A 17,139-nucleotide genomic window follows, 5' to 3' on the forward strand; every position below is an offset into this window, starting at 1 on the left:
CTTTTTGAAGCACTCAAAAACAATCCCCAATCCTTTGTTTCGCGAAAAATAAAATATTTTTCGTGTAATTTTACTCTAGCCATGATCACAAATTAAAACCGAGACGGTGGCAAAGCCGGACAACATTGTATATTCGGCATCATTAAGCATGTACACCCACGTGATATACAAGGGGAAGAAGGAGCTCCCCTCTTATCAGGATCCTCCTTTGTGCCTCCTGGATTAGCTCAGGCGTCGCTATTCTCCTCCCAGAAGATTATAGAAAATTAACCTGTCACTCAAAATTCTTACAAAAGCAGCTTCCCTCTGCTCCTTTTACTTGGTGTTCAAAAGTATGCGATGTAACACAAGCCGCGCTCAACGAGGCGATCGGCTTATCAGTAGTATCAATAGTCGAGCGCCGGGCCGGCCGAGCGCATCACTCACGTCTTTCACGGCGCTGGCGCCACCCGTGCTCTCCCCAAGAAAAAAAACAAAATTGAAAAAAAAAAAAAAAAAAAAAAGAAGCTGTACATGCTTGATGACGTCGCGGACGTGCCGGGAGAAGGAATTTGGAGGAACCGGAAATGCAGCCGGGCAGTGTTGTCTGGCCCGCACGTCTCATCCAAAACCAGCGGATTCGTGCTTGTCAAACTTTGACAGTGATTTTAATGAACTTCTAGGCGGAATTCCGTCATAATATTTGCCATGGGGGTTTTGTAGATGATAACAAAGAGAACTATAGTTTTGCACTACTGGAAAAGAAGCGGAGTTGCCCTTTAAAGGTGCTTTGGCAGTTTAAGACAGTTTCAGCCCTTGGGAACGCTGACTGACTGGCGACGTATTTGCATCCATCAGTATCAGTACGGGGCTTTGGCGCAATGTTTATGCCGCGAGATGCAATTTTGGTGGAGGTACGCCCTGCTCTAGGCTTCACCCATTAGCGAAAGGTGCTTCTTTTTGTAAGCACCTTTCTCAACTCTCATTGGATAGAGAGATGATTGTTGTGTTTATAAAATTGTTGCTGTGTGTTGTGGTAGTGTTTTAATCGACATAGTTTTATGTTTAAGAAACTGATGATCTAAATAAAGTCATTATTATTTGCAAAAATATTTCAAGACCCATTTCCCCTCTGATTTCAAACCAAATGTGACTGCCAGCATTTGTGAATAGTCCCATACGCAGCATAGCTCGTTTGTTTTCATTCATGTGAGTTGTTTCGCAGTCACCGAGTTGTTTATAGAAAGAGTCTCTCAATCGACATAGCTAGGAGCAAACAGCTGTTGCAAGTACATGCCTTAGGAAGCGCTGCGCAAGTGCATGTTTTCATAGCTTGACGGGCAAAGCCCCTAGCATCCTACGTCGGCTATTTTGCCTGATCTGGCTTGATCACTGTTTCGGTGTATTGATGCTGCATAACAATGTCGGTTCCTTTAAAGGGGCCATGAAGGCAGTTTCAAAGTTTTATTCGAAGATTGAAATGGATGTCAGGCACGTCTCAGATACTGTTGACCAAGTTCTAGCTCGAACAGAAGTTTGGGTGCCGCACCAATCGAGCAAACAAGCACGGTAATAATAGCGCCGGGAACGATGCCTGAGACCCCACCGAGGCGGCGGCAGAAAGGTGAAATAAAGTGCGCCGTCGAAGCGTGACGACAACGGGGGTCCTCGTCTGGCGATTGGTTCAAACGATAGACGCGCTCTTGGTTTCGATTTCGGTGGTGAGATGTGATGAAAAATTTTTATTTGAACGTTGGGCAATCTTTTGAAGTTGTAGTTGGGAATTAATAGGTTTCATACCGTGTATAAAAGCATAATCTGAAGCGATCCCTCCGTTTGTCACTGGTTGAACGCATCCCGCACTGCTACCTCGGGCGCGTAACAAGCATCGAGCAACCATGGACAAAAAAAAAAAGAAAAAGAGGTACGAGCGCCAGGGGCGGCGGACTTTTGGTTTTGGTTTCGTGCGTCGTCTCGTGTTCGCTTTGCGAACTGGTGTCTCACCAATCATGCCGCGTTTATGTGCAGTAGTAGGTTGCGCGAAAGGTCGGCTAAAGACGTGCGGTCGATCGGGCGACGTTAGTTTGCATAAACTGCCGACCGATGCAGCAATGCGCAGCATTTGGTTGCGCGCCGTCGTCTTGCGTAGAGCTGTGGACAGCGGTGTCAGGATTTGTTCGTTGCATTTCCGACCAGAAGACTTTGAGCAGCACCTTCACGTCAGCCGGAGTCTGGGTAAAAACATGAAGTTCTTGCATCTGTAGAAAGACGCTATTCCCTCACTTTCCTTGCGCAAGGAGCCCATACCGCAGCATCTCCCGTTCAGTCGGCGTGAGGTCGCTGAACGGGAGCTCAAACTCGTTTGCGAGCGCGGCGTTGTCGTCCATTTCTTTCAGGTTTTCTTCACAGACCGCCGTGCTCTAGAGCGAGCCACGGGAACCACACTGAGTGTGCACTAAATCCTACCGATGCCGACAGTGCTCCCTGACGTCACTTCTCTTTCCAGAGGTGAAAAAGGGAAGAAATCTGAATGTTTGTTTCGGTTTCGCAAATTTATTTGCAGGTACAGAAATAAGAGTCGCAACGTTCTAGAAAACATTGTGTGGCATGCCAGGACCCCAATGCTTCCGAAAACACCTTTTTTAAAAAAAATTATATTGCCTTCATGGTCCCTTTAAAAGCAACTCCGCAGCTAAACGAAGGGCTGCAAGTATCACAATTGCTGCCGTCGTTCCAGTACCGTCTTTTTTGATAAATCTGAAAAAATCGGAAAACCACTCACCGGTAGATTTTCCATCAATTCGGATTTATCCGAAAAACTCCAAATTTTGCAATGACAAAATAAAAAGTGAAAAAGAATGTTTTACAAATAAACTTCATAAGAGCACAAGGTAAGGAAGGGGTCCTGAAGAGATGCAACTTCTGTTTCGTTTAAAATCTCGAACTACTGACAAAAGGGGTTTGCCTTTTTAGCTTGTCAAGGTTTCTTCATGACAACGGGTCATGCTACCCAGACTTCATTTATTTTGTTTTTCAATTTGTAGAAATTTGAGAAACAATAAAATAAATTCAGAATTTCAAAGAAATGGGAATCTAACAAGAAATAAACTCTGGAAAACCTTGAATTTTCAGCAAAAAATAAACACTGACAAACCCCAAATTTTCAGTAAGAAATAAGCTCCGAAAAACACCCTCAGAATGTCAGAGAAATAAATTCCGAAAATATAGAGTCCTACCCATAGGACACCGACAGGTGGCAATTTGCGAGTCACTTGGCTGGAAGCAATTAGGTGTTGTTTGCCTAGCTTCAGGTTTGTCCAGGTATTTATTGAATTACCTCGAAGGTCTGTTGAGAAGGGCATTCTGTTTCATATCATTTCCCTCTGAAAGCCTTCGAGGCCTGTAGTTCAGGTTTTGAGCAGTGCCCTTGTTTGCAAATTCAGTCGTGTTTTGGTTGTGTGTTAGGATGCTCCTCTGCCTTGCTTGCAGAGGCTGTAGAAGAAAACACAAACAAAAAAAAACTGAAAGGAATGCATTCTTAATGCTTTGATACGACATTGAGGCCATGAGCGGCAGATTTCCTTTGTTGATTTTCTTTTTAGAATGAGCTCTTACCGCGGAATTCACAAACCTCACTCCATTTTAGGGGCCCCTCCACTCCTCAAAGAAGGCGCGAGGGCCGGCACTGGGTGGCCAATCGCGACAACGGATTCACCGTCGCGATTAGCCAGCGCCGGCCCTCGCGCTTTTCTCGAGGAAGGGGGGGGAACCCTTAATTAGAGTTAGGTTTGTGAATTCAACGGTTAGGCTCCCGTTTCCGACTTCAGCGGCGTCGCCGTCAGCGTAACCGCACATTGCATGATGGCAATTTCCCATAATGACGTCATACGTGACGTCACGGGGGTCACGAGTGACGTCACTAGGGTCACGACTTTCATGAGGGAAGGGGAGGAGAGGCATGCCCTCCTCTCTGTACCCTCCCCTCCTCCTCCTCAAGAGCCGCGCTCTAATTTGGCATTACAGGGAACTGTAAATGCCTTTCATTTCTTTTTTTTTCTTTTTAGTCTTTTTAGATTGTGTGCACTGACACACTTGTATTGAACAATGGCTTGTGCATGATGACATGCTACAGCACTGTTTTCATGGTCACGTCTTGCAGACGCTGCAGGTGGTGGCAGAGTAGTAGACGATGGCTGACTAAAGCAAAGTAACAAATGACGACAGGTGCTGTGGTGGCACTGCTGCTTACACGAGTAGCAGACGGCGTCAAGCCGCAGACTAGATGAACCATACATTCCAGCTGGGAGACATTAGTTTGTATATGGTGTTCAGCCAAGCAGTTGGGTCATTTGAGTACTAATGGATGGGGCCTGCAGTGAGGTGTGAGTAAAGCGTACCGTCACCTAAATTGCATTTCACTGTCAATGGTACAGTAAAGAAGAATTTTTAGGGTAAACTTTTTTTTTTTTTTTTGTTGACATATGTGTTTGTTTAGGCACTTAAAAAAATGTTTTTGGGAGTTTTGTGTCTCTAAGCTTACAAGGCAACGAAGGCTACAGCACAATATTTCCGCCTTGAAATGTGCTTTGGTGCAATGAGCGCTCGTGCTTGAAAGGCACATCTCTAAGCAAGTAGCGCGGGTTGGCTTGTGATTCTCGCTTTGGAGTACAGGAGATGTGGAAGGCGATTTGGCTGTTTTGTATGTAACATGTTCACACTAGTACTAGTCTGCACAATGGGTGATTCAAATGCCGAAAGTTTACCTTGGCATACTCTTAGTGTTTGTAGCACTTGTCCTATTTTTCTTTGCTTTAGTACTGCTCAATGCAAGCTTGAAGACGTTTGGTAGACAGCCAGTTTAAAGTCGGACACTACTCAGGGTGTTATGTGGTTAAGGCGTGACCTTGAATCAAAACTTATAATTAATAGAACTTCAAGAAATTACCAATCAAAGTACTTTTCTTTGATAGCCTTTTGAAATGTTGACATGCAAAAAATATTTTCACACTGTTGAAGTTGTAGAAGAAGCTAACTTTAAGTATTTATGTTATACTAATTAGCTCTAAGTTTAATAAATAAATGCTGTATAACTCCATTTATACATTTTTCAGAGGACTGCAGTCAGAAATGCAGAAACCTTCTTGAGGTTTGCTATAGACAGGAATAAACTCGTGCAACAATTTATTTTGAGTCTTTCATGGCATGGAGAACTGCCATATTTATGAAAATATTGGTCATCAATAAGTAGCGCGAAGGCAAGAAAATGAGGACGGGACAAGTGATTGTCTTGTCTTCTCTTTGTGTTTTTGTTAGTGCTTGATGCAGCCAGTGCAGTGTAAGTGCATCGCTATGCGGAGGGCAAGTTCGTCTGCTTCTTGCGCAGGGGGTAGCGGTGACGTCAGAACGCCGAGCCCTGATTGGCTGATCACGACCCCCTATCTGAGCATCGTCTGCTCCTTTGCAACTCCGTCTGTTTGCAACGTCGTTTGCGTCTGTCTTACCTTTCCTGCGACTTTTCGGAAGGCCAGATTCACGAAACGATCTTACGCCAAAAATGTGCGTAAGACAGAACTTAAGAACGAATTCGTATTCACAAAACGAAATTTTCGTACGTTTTGCGCAGGTTACGACGAAATCCTACGACAGCTCCGAAGCTCGCATGGCCGACAGCGTCGCGGTCGCGACGACCCACGGACATTTATTTTTCTACGTGCGCTTCTCACGCGTCCCGACTTCAAGCAGCAAGAAAAAGTAAAAAGTACTTGAAACAGACCACGACCAACAAGAACGCTGGATCCACAAACGCCCAGGAAAAGCTCCAATGGCCACGATTCCACCGAACGCGACCAAGCGAGCTTCGGCAGTTAGGCCTAGCAGGCACTCCGCGACTCGGCGACCGTCTGCCCACGACCGGCTGGCGTGCTGAATGGAATATGCCCGCGCGACCGTTGTGAACCCTTCCCGTATTATACTTTGATCGCTGACCTCAATTTTAGATTAAGAGGTCAATTTCTTCCTCTTGTTATCTCCTTGTTTCCCGAGGCAACGGTGACTCTCGCCGGTGAAAAAGCGATGAATCTCCGACAGACGGAGGAAAGGTAAAGCAGCCATCGCTTTGACTAGCAGACGTAAAGCAGACGACGTTAACTGCGCCAACCCGCTGACGCCGTTAAAAATTGAGGAGTCTCGCCGCACACGAAAGGAGGGAAAAAGTATTTGGGAGGGAACTTGCGGACACTAACACGCTCACTGTCGGTTCTTAGCAAACAAACCTCGGCGCCTCAAGACACCTCGCCACCTTTGACTTCTGTCCTTGATGCGCGTCTGCTAGTTGTTAGACAAAAACAACGTACCGCTCGAGTTATTTCGTCTGCCCTCTCTGAAAGGTGAAGTCGAGCTCGCTTGTAAAGTCGCAGGAACGGTAAGACAGATGCAGACGACGTTGCGAGCAGACGACGTTGCAAAGGAGCAGACGACGCTCAGATAGGGGGTTGCGATCAGGCAATCAGGGCTCGGCGTTCTGACGTCACCACTACTTCGATCCTTTCTCATGCGCAGAAGACGAAAATGAGCCCACTTGCGAGGCGTATAGAGAGGTTGCTTTCATGACAATCATGTGATCTTACCAGAAGTAGTAGACTCTAGCTTTTGTCCTATTGCAGCAGCCACAATCCAGTCATTTCTTCAACTGTCTTCCCACAACCTTTTAGCTCGTTACATTGCAATTCATAACAGTTACTCAAGATTGTGTTTACAAATAAGCACATGCCCATTGCTTTAGCCACAACGGTGAGCACTATGGATTCATGGCACTACTTACTCATACCACTATTCATACCACTACTCAAGTGATCGGAATGAAATTTGCAGGGGAGATTTAACTTCAGATGTAGGTATACTGTGCAAACTTTCAGTTCTCTAGTGCAAATTTACATACCTGCATAAGATGATGTGTCACTCTTCGTTAAGAAATCTATGATATGCAAATGAAGCTATTAAGCATCATTTTGACTGCTTGAGTATAATGAGGGGAATATGGGACCTTGGGCTATCTAGTTTTAATAACTGAAACATAAATATTTCAGGAAGAGTTATTACCTCAAAATATGAGATGCATATCTGTCCTATGTCAATTTTTGAAAATTTAGTTTTTTTATCACTGAGGACTTCGACTTGAAACAAAATAAAGTAGATAGCCCAATTCCCCAGTAAATTTCAGTTTAGAAACATCTTGATTGTGGTATCAGAATACTTTAACCTTCGAACAAAAGATTCCTTCGTATGAAATTTGCAGCAAAAAGTGGATCTGAGAAAAATGCATTCAAACATTAAACTCCTTTACTTTGTTACTGCCTCACAACATGTTGAAATTATTTTATATCAACATAACTATTTGGTGTATGGTAATCAAATTTGGTGTAAGGGTGTATAATTAGTTTCTAAAACTGAAAACCTCAAAATTGAAAAATGAATCTTTTCAAAAAAATTTAAAATTTAGGCCCATGTCCCCCCTTAAATGTGACAAGACTCCTAATTTGAATAATTTGGGGAATGATTGCATTGTTTCAGGACCTCCCAGGAGTTGTGTACTCAAATCAAGTAAACTTGCATGGGCTCGAGCTTCTTCACAGGAGAGAAGAGAATAGTGTCTTGTATAACTCATTAATTGGTAAAGTTTATGCACCGAATAGCATTACTTGAATGGGAGTAAATTCTGTCTACATGTGTCTCGCATCTTTGTCATCTTAGTTTAGTCCTCCCTTCCTCCATCCTGAAGAGCGTTTACCAGTTACGTTGAAGCTCCTTGCACTTTGCTGCTCGTAGTACTTGCTCATTTACCAATTGTTAAATTGGGGAAAAGGACCGTGTTTAATTTTATTAACCTGGCAAAAGTTTGTTCGGAAGGTAATTTGGCATTATCTGGTCTGTTTTGCAGCTTGGAGGCCTGGGAAAGGTGAATGTCCCATTGTTGTCCGACTTTACTAAGAAGATATCAAAAGACTACCATGTGCTCCTGGAAGAGGGGGGCATTGCATTGAGGTAGGTTATATCAAGAGTTTTGTGTTTGTGGTGTTTATATTTTTTAATTGGCAGGTGGTTTATAGCAGTAATTTTCGTTTATATTTGTTAATTAGATAGTTTGACGGTTTCAGAGCACCTATGTGGAGAGGCACTCCATTGAATAAAAAAAGATGAAACAGTAAAGCGCTACAGTGGACACCCACTATTTATTCAGTATCACACACACCTATGGAATCAAGAAAAATGAGATTTGTTAAAATCGCTCATTTGAATAAATATAATCTTGTTCTAAGAGGTGCAGTTATACATTCTAATTTTCATCGCTCAGCTGGTGCACTCCTTTCTGTTCATCTTCTGAGCCTTGAAAGCACCCTCAACGTCGTCACTGGAAGAGCCATGATGCTCAGTGTTGTGCCAAAGAATGGGGCCGCATTTCTGCTGTGCCTTGCTGCAGGCTACGTTGTTTCGGTGTTTCTTCTATTAAGATCATGTTCCGCCTATTAAACTGACACAAACCTTGTTACCTCATTCTGCCCCAGGTCGTAGCAAAATAAGCCCATTTTGCTTCTCTGTCCTTAGCCAAATGCTGTTCACTCTTTTCCGGCATCTCATGGGCACGACGAGCAGGCAAGAGCCTTTCTGGGCTTCCGCTTCTCTTCAGCGATGTCTTCTTCAGTTTGCTTCTTTCTTCTCGGCATTAGGAAGACCACAGAAGTGCTTCCAGCAAGCGTATAACTTCCATCATAGGCCCCTTTCGAGAGCGTGCCCTCTGTTGGAAGTTGTGTAGTCCCTGCACAATTGTGGACACAAGTACGAGCTCCTTGTGTTTGATTGCACCTCAGCTGCACCAGTCCTCGTGTGGCTGAAGCAAAATTTGAAGCCACCTGCTTGTGCAAGTTGCACATTCTGCGGTGTCAGCTGACGAAAGAAATGTTATCGCATTTCTTCGCTCGCAGAGGTTTCCCCCTTGGCACAGTGTTTGAGTATTGGGTTCCCAATATTTGAGCCCTGGGTTCGATTCCCCTTGGGGGACATTCGGAATTTCGTTCTTTCCTCTCAATTTATTTACCTATCGCTCTCCAGCTGAATGACTCTTTTAACGCGATAGTGTTAAGAGTCTCGTGTCACAAAAACGCCGGCGTCTGTGGCGTGACGGGAAAATCCTGATTGGTCAATAGTGTCACAGCCACGTGACCTCGCGCAGGAATTTCAAACAACCCACAACGCTCATGGGAAACGTGACGTTGCGCATGGAATGAAAGTGATTAAAACATGACATGCAATGTGAATTAAAGGTTGCTGCATATCTCAAAAGATTTCACTTTATAAAGTAATTCAATTGCCTTGAAGAAAACATTTGACGAATTTTAGGCGGGATTCAAACCCACAACTCTTCGGTTGCGGGCCAGACACGCTACTTACTAGGCCACGAAAGGCACGCTTGCACAGCTTGAGAAACAATGGGAGTTTATATGTTTACCGTATTTGCACAAATATAACGCGAGGGCAGTTTCGTTCGCAATCCATTTGGCGACGACGCAGATATGCAGCAGCACGGTGCTGCTTGTCTGGTAGTTCCTTTTTCTTCGTCGTGAGCTCCTCAGCAGCCCACAAGCGAAGCAAGGCACCAGCAGAAGCACCGACACACAAACACCAGACCACTCTGGAGCAAACACTCGAAAATGGCATCAGTGGTCTTGGCTTGACTTATGTTGACTTGGCCTGGCTTGACTTGGCTTTAATTGGCCGGTTCCCGCATTTTCGTGTGGCTTGCTGCTTTTCTCTGGCATGCTTTTTGGCATGCATTGTACAAACACATTAGCAATAAAAATGCTTTTTATGTTTTCTATTCCACCCTTCACATGGCCCAATAGCTAATAAATTCCCTCCCACAGCCCCACTTCCTTTTTTCACCCTATCTCCTGCATTGAGCCGAAGGGATGGCTTTCTCCAGACTTGCATGCCTCGTGGCTGAACCCGATTCCGAATATAACGCAAGGTGCGTTTTGGAGCACGTAATTTCGAGAAGAAGAAAAAAAAATTGTTATATTCGTGAAACTACGGTATATGCGTGCCCGTGAAGCCGAAATGCGGCGACAGCAGTGACAGGACAATCCGGAGGCACGATCTTTGAGCGTACTCGCGTCTCCCAGCATGAGAAGGCGATGCGAACAAGGCCCGATAACGCTATCGCATTCCACTCTTAGAGGCGAAGCTTAAGCCTTTTCCAAGCTTTTTTTTAAAGTGATTAGATTGCCTGTTTCTTCTAAACATACGTGTACTCAGCGAACTCATTCTCCATTGTCCCAATGGTGTTATTGTCGCATACCACAAAGTAAAAGACAAGTTTGTGCTAGTGAAAATATCACGTTCGGGGTCAGAAGGGTGTCCTTAAACTACAAGGAGCTGGAGCTGTTGAGGTGCATTTTGTACGTGTAGCAGGTTCTTGGGTCAGAGCACCATTTATGAAACAAACTGTCTGTGTGCTAGAAAACAACCACACGAGCTGGTCGCAACTCTGCTCATCTGTCAAATCGAGCACGGCACATTCTTTGACATTATAATCGGGCACTCTTTTATTTGCTCATTTCGAAAGATGTGTCGTAAGACAAATCGCACGAGGGCAGAGATATTAAGACTTAAATATTATTAAAGGGGCACTGACACATCAAAATCATATCTTTTTTTATTTTCCGAAACGATTGAAAACGATGCCGGGACATTACCCTCAACATTCGAAACTTGGGAATTCAGTATTTGTGAAGTAAAAAAACAATTTCCAAATGCAGAATTCGAAGTTCCCGCACGATCCGCGCCGGTGCGTTGATGTCAAATATTGCGGAGTCGTGAGAGTCCACTTTCTTTCACCTCTCCGTGCTGTTGCCATCGCGACGCAAAGCAAGGAGGAAAGGAACGAGCACCGGCGGACCGGTTTTGAGCGGTGTCGCCTGTTTTTCGTGGGAGGATACAAATCCAGGAGGCGGCACCACAACGGGCTCCGATTTTCGGTATTTCAAAAAGAAGGGCCATAGTGCAAAACATAAACATGTTTTACGATTTCTATTATTAAATGTTATAGAAATGTTGCCTGCAAAGCTTCTAAATTTCATGATTCTTGACGTCACGAATCAAAAGAAGCAAAGAGGTGAGTCATTCGGCATTTTTTTCCCCTTAAACAAGGCCACCCTAGGTGTGAGTGTTTTGCTTGTATAATAGTTTTTTACAGTAGGACTCTGTGCAGAAAACAAGGAAAGCATGTTTGTTTACGCGCTTAAAGGAGCTGTGCAACAATTTCAGGGCTTTGCTTAAATAATTGTGGAAGTTGATGCCTGACACTTCTGCAGTGAACTACAGAAAACAGATTTTGCCTGGATACCCTAGTTTTTACTTAAAAAAATGAAAAAGATCCAGGTTTTTGCCGCCTCTCAACTCGTGCATCGTCTTCCGGGTCACGTGCACAGTGACGTCACTAGAGTAGGCGCGGAGTTCCGGAAAAGTTCTCTCTTTAGAGCCATCAGCGAGCAGCGAGAACTCATCCGCTGCCGACCGCGTGACCACCCGTCCTTGCCAGTGTGGCGCTGTCCCCCTCCCCCTCCGGCTTCTGGCGGCTGTTCGCGGTTTTGTGGACCTAGGATAGATGGCGCCACTAAAACTCCGTATAATAAAAGTTTTGTCGATGATACCAGGGTGTTGACGCATTTATATATATGTTGGAACGACAAGATTTGTAAAAAGAGTTACCTTTTATCGAGCAGGTATTCGCACAACTTGCTATCTTTCTTACAACGACCCAAGTGACGTCACGCCGCTTGTTTCTCATGGCCGCCGCTCGTGGCTGCAGGTCGGGAAATATTCCAAGTTTTGCCTCGCTATTACGCGGCGGAATCGCAACATTGCGATGAAAAGAGGTGTGTTTTCTGCCATTTGTGACACAGTGAACAATATCAAAAGCAGAAAATGCCAATTCCTTCAACGTTAAAATCGTTGCACAGCTCCTTTAAGTGGTCCGTTCGAGTCTACAAATTACAGGGCACTCGCAGATTCTTTTTGTATGAAAGATCTTGAAGCATTCGGACATGTGGAGAGCTGCGCCGCACCTCTCGCACTCCCATTCACTTTCATTTTTCTTGCCTTGTGCCTTGCACACTTGGCACTGCCTTGATGGGGTTTGCTTGACGGGGTTGGGCGGAATCTGACAGGGGAAGTGCGCCCACTCTGCGGCCTCAAGGCGCATTGGGGACGGTCAGACTGGCTGTTTTCCTCGTCTCCGGTATGCGGGAAGAGCTGTCGCCTCGATCATTTCTTCTGAGAGGTCCACTTTCCAGACAGTATAGCTTCCCTGTTCTCCTGTTTTTTTCGCATAAAGAACGTAGGCATTGTACACAGCCATGTCAAGGATGTAGAAGAAAATCTTGTATCCTTTTGCGTAGTGACGAATGATCAGAAACGATGCATGCTGCTGGTCTTGCCGGTTGACACCTCCCATTCCTATGTTGTACTCTTGCACGACTAGAGGTTTCAGTACCGATTCATTTCCTCTGTGTTGTCTCTTTCCGGTGTCATTGATGCCAGCAGCACCGTTGCATGGTGAAAGCATGGCAGCAGGCTTTCGATCTTGCCACTGAATAGCCATGATGCCATGTGAGAATAAAGTTTCGCATTCACACTTGGCCAGCTTCAGTGCTTTCAGATCTTTTGGCATATTCTTTCTTTTTGCTCTGACTGTTCCAACAGCGTTCAATCCACCTTTTTTGATGGTCAGGAAGAGATGTGGTGAGGAGCACCAGTTGTTTAAGTAAATGGTATGTTCATTACCAAGATGGTCTCTAAGGAGCTCAATAACAATTGCTTCGCTGCGTAGCATTGGAACGGTCGCATCTGACTTTGTCTCCTTGCCTGTGTAAATGGAGAAGTTGAGGCAGTAGAAGATTCACAAAGCTTGTAAAATTTTGATTCCAAAATGAGCCCACTTTGAAAGGTTTAACTGGACATACGCCAGGCGTCCACAGAACTTCATCAAGCTCTCTTCTGTGACTAGGTTCTCACGAGCAGAGTAAGCACTTGGAAATGCTTTCACACTGTGGTCGATGATATTGGGCGCAGCTTGCAAAGCTTGTCGTCTGTCCCCATCGCCTTCACGTCAAACAAATGGAGGTACTTCGACAGCATCCAAAAGTGCTTTCTCGGCCTTCGTGACCTGAAGAACGGGGTTCTGACCAGCAGGCGTTTATGGTACTTTTCTTCACTTGGCTCATCAAGATGCACAAAGGAAAAGCAGAACTTGATCTTTCCTGGAGTCGTAGAAAACCACGCTGGGTCTGGCTCGGTTCTAGGGCTGCACTGATTTGCGTTCAAGTACCGCAGATCCCGAAAAAGGCATTTTTTGAATTTTTTTCGGAGGTGTCGTTATCAGCCCAGGTCCACTCCTCCACTCTCGGTCGTTTAGGTGTCACACAACCAGGGCTATCTTGTTGTGATTTTGACTCAGAACTGTTGTCGGAATCGCTCCCGTCGTCGGCAGAAGGCTCCGAAAAGTCATCATCATCACCAGACGTCCCGTCATCTTCGCTGTCAAAGAGGATACCTATGATTTCACCGTCAGAAAGGCTACGTCAACTACTCAGAAGCTGCCCTCTTCTCCAGTATATATAGCAGTCTCGCGATGATATGCGGCAGCCTAATGAAATGTTAGAGCGCGCATGACTGATAAAGCACAGAGTTGCAAAATGAGGCCCCATAACAAGTGCACGTAAAACTGAATATAACTTTAGTGTATACTGTATCCTGGGAAGTTTTGAGCTCGTGCAATCTGATGTCCAAATGTGATTTAAATTAGAAATATATTGTCTATTCGCGATATTTATGTGTCATTAGGAGCATCATTGCACGCACCTCTCTTAAAGAAATCCGGATGATAACCAACCAAGTCCTGAACAGTTAGAAGTTGAACGTTTCAAACCCGGTTCGGTTTCTTTTGTCAGGAGAAACTATTTGCACGTGGAGAGCTGCAGCTTCTTTTCCGTCTACGGTGTGTCATTTGTTTCCTTCACTTTTAAAAGGATACTTCAACGAAATTTGAAATATTCCCGTCGTGTTCAAAAATAGGTTGAGTATGATCCACAATATCCGTAAATGACAATCGCACGTTTGTATTTTGAGCCTGGTGGCTGTATTTTTCGTTATAAACGGCCCACTTTAGCAAGAGATTGGAGAAGGCCCAGCTTAGAGCACATGACATCCGACGCAATCGTGACGTAGGTCGTCTCGGGACGAGCAAAGCTACGGCGAGGCTGACGTCGAGAGGATGGCCTAGTCGTTCCAGCCACCGGAAGCGGCTGCTTTTGTACGAAACTACATCAGGGGTGCATCTCTTGCTATCTTCATCATCAATTGTGATTTAGCAAGTAGGAGAGGTGTAACAGACGGCGTAGTTTCCTCGCCTCGTCAGCTCGCTTCGTTCCTTTGGGTAATGCGAGAGAACCAGTTTCATGCATTGTGTTTGTTTGGTGATGTGTATCTGTGGTATGACATTTTACCAAAGCCTGAAATCGTGCTGAGGAAACATTCTTGGTGCTGAAGTGTCGAAGTTCCGGGATGGTAGTGCACTGCTCTCTAACCCAGTGATGTGATGTGCTTCAATCTGCTACATTTTGCCAAAATATGGGCAATCTGCGCCAAGCCTGTGCCAAAAACCTTTCAAAACCGAAACTGAACTAAGTACCTTAATTCAGCATGCGGGTGTTATGTGGTGCAAGTGGCCGCCCGACACAAAGTACTCTGCATCACTTCTCTATCCGGTCTTGCATAATTTTCCTGCCGTCTCGTGTTTCGCACTCTCGTCGTCTCGTCAATCTCGTCTCGCGTCTTTTTTTCTTTTTTCTTTTTTTCTTAACGATAGATGCGGGCGAGTGCGGACGCTCCGACGCTAGCTTGCCGGGTACCAGCCATGCGTCATGCTGTGAAATGAAACAACGGTTTTGCGCGGCGGGAGTAACTTTGTGAGCTGAACCACTCGCTCCTGAAAGCACGGCCGTGGGAAAACTGTATTTGGTCCCTTCCTTCCAGTCACCGCGGTTGCACGACGTCGGGTGTTGCCATCCCCTCGTCACTGCAGATATGGCGCTTTCTAAACTGAAACTAAGTACCGCCGCATGTTCATCAACATTCCTGTTCTTGTTTAAATCATACATTACTACAAAAATCCCTCTTTAACTCAAAAGACTCCTGTGTTGAAGTATTGATTACCTAGGTTTCTCTCAGTGGGCTTTCTTTCGAAAGAGACCCCCCGGTAAGTGAAAAATCTGCCGCGAAAGAAAGTTGGTGAATAGAAGTGAGCTAAAGCAAAAAACGCAATGTCTGCACGCTGAACTCGCACAGCGCGCTTGTTTGTCTCAAGTTCAGTCGTTGCACAAGGCGCTTCAAAAACTTTTTGACCCTGGCTTGCAATGTTTGATCAATAAGCACAGGTTCTTTTTTTTTTTCGTGTGTGTGTGTGTGGTTAGCTTGTACCTTGTTTGTCGGCCTGTCAAGCATGCGCCGCTGGACTGTTTTTGGTTGTGTGCTTGACAGTTACATTTTGCATACAATTTTGGGAATCGGTCGGCGACGGAGCAGAGTGGCGTGGTTTCGGCTTCGATCAAACAGCCGTTGTCTCCGGTTGCGCGACGAAGCACACGCAACTGCAAGCCTGCCGAAGTTGCCATCACGTGCAAGCGAATATGATTGCAAGACAGAGGCACCAGCCGGGACGCTTGCAATCCATTGTTTTACGTTTGCTTACTTTTGACGAAAATCTGGCACGTCGGGAATCAGTAAAACGGTGGCAAGCGGTTTTTCGGAATTGCTCGGCAATGCCTACAGCACTGTACACTTGGATGTGTCAGCAGTAAAAACACAACCAGCGAGTTACGTCACAACACGTCGCATCAGAACACAACACAAAGTGCCCTTCGTTTGTACAGCACTTAAAACAAATAGGTTTATTTGTTTCTAAGAATATCAGCTCCAAAAGTCACTTTTGCTGCTCCGAAACACTGTCTTGGCTGCTCCAAAAGCCACTTTTGCTGCTCCGAAACACTGTTTTGGTTGCTCCGAAAGCCACATTTGCTGCTTCAAAACACTGTTTTGGCTGCTCCAAGAGGTGCTCCGAAATGGTTTAGTCCAATCACATCACTGCTAACCCAGTACTAATGTACTGGAAAATGAAAAGGTAATATCCACTGCTTACTCCAGTACAACACCTACCACTGTGACGAGGGTCTAATTTTTATTATTATTCAAAGGAGATAAAACTGAGAAAGTATTGACACGCCTCATGTGTGTAGTAAACACTTCAATGAAAGTGACTTCACATACCCTATCGGATCTACTGCTTTCTGTCAGTGCTTGTCTCTTATTACTTTCAAGTTGATTCCTTTCTGAATTTTCCAAACTGCCAAACAAATGTTTCCCCCAAACATATGGCAGTGGATGACTCCTGGAGTTGTTTCAACTAAATGCTTGCTTATTCGCCCGGTTGATGTGAAACACATGAAACCTCCTCCACCTTTGAGACCTGTAAAATCTTGTAAGTTAGTGATACTTCAGCTTCACAAAAGAAGCAGTCGTACCTTGTTCCAAGCGTTTGGAGTTGCCGGGTCAAACATTCCTTGACCCGTCGTGACGCACACCTTGGCTGGAGTCGAGGCGGGAGGCAAAGTTGAGCAAAGGAAGCGTTAACTGGGGGTTTTGTTTTATATTTGCAGTAGCGTCAGTAACAGGGTACAGAGAATGGAGCCGAAATCTCCGGACATAACACGCAGGGTCGAGAATGCAGTGCCGGGAACTCGTATATTCATCGGGGGGGCCCTTATATAATGAACGGCGGCATTCTGGACCCGTCAATTGATTGATCGGTAGAGCCAGGGCCCGGTAGGTTGTGACGTCTGGATGGTCCCTCTGGCGTATTTGATGCGGGAGAGGTGAAGTGCCACTGCAAAAGAACAACAATCACTTAGACTTGGTCCGCACAGTGCCGTACGAATGCTTGCCAGCAACATCCTTGGTATGGGCAAGCTCCATTAGTCAAATGGGTGGTGTCACGGAACACAACAGTGCGTGATTGCACAGCTAAGAGACGTTACTATAATCTGGTTATTG

General features: G+C 45.2%; 1 protein-coding gene across 16 annotated transcripts in view; it reads left to right on the top strand.

Moving 5' to 3' along the window:
• The window catches only part of LOC8053740 (probable peroxiredoxin prdx-3), a 40,458-nt gene that overhangs the window by 19,421 nt on the left and 3,898 nt on the right, over positions 1-17,139 (top strand). For all 16 annotated transcript variants that reach the window (XM_040503292.2, XM_040503295.2, XM_040503289.2 and 13 more), the window contains exon 6: positions 7,916-8,019. In XM_040503292.2, coding sequence (XP_040359226.1) covers positions 7,916-8,019 — 104 coding nt within the window. The remainder of the gene's footprint in view (positions 1-7,915; positions 8,020-17,139) is intronic.

This window comes from Ixodes scapularis, unplaced genomic scaffold, assembly GCF_016920785.2.
Source record: "Ixodes scapularis isolate PalLabHiFi unplaced genomic scaffold, ASM1692078v2 PGA_scaffold9__187_contigs__length_104089568, whole genome shotgun sequence".
NCBI classification, from domain to species: Eukaryota; Metazoa; Arthropoda; class Arachnida; order Ixodida; family Ixodidae; genus Ixodes; species Ixodes scapularis.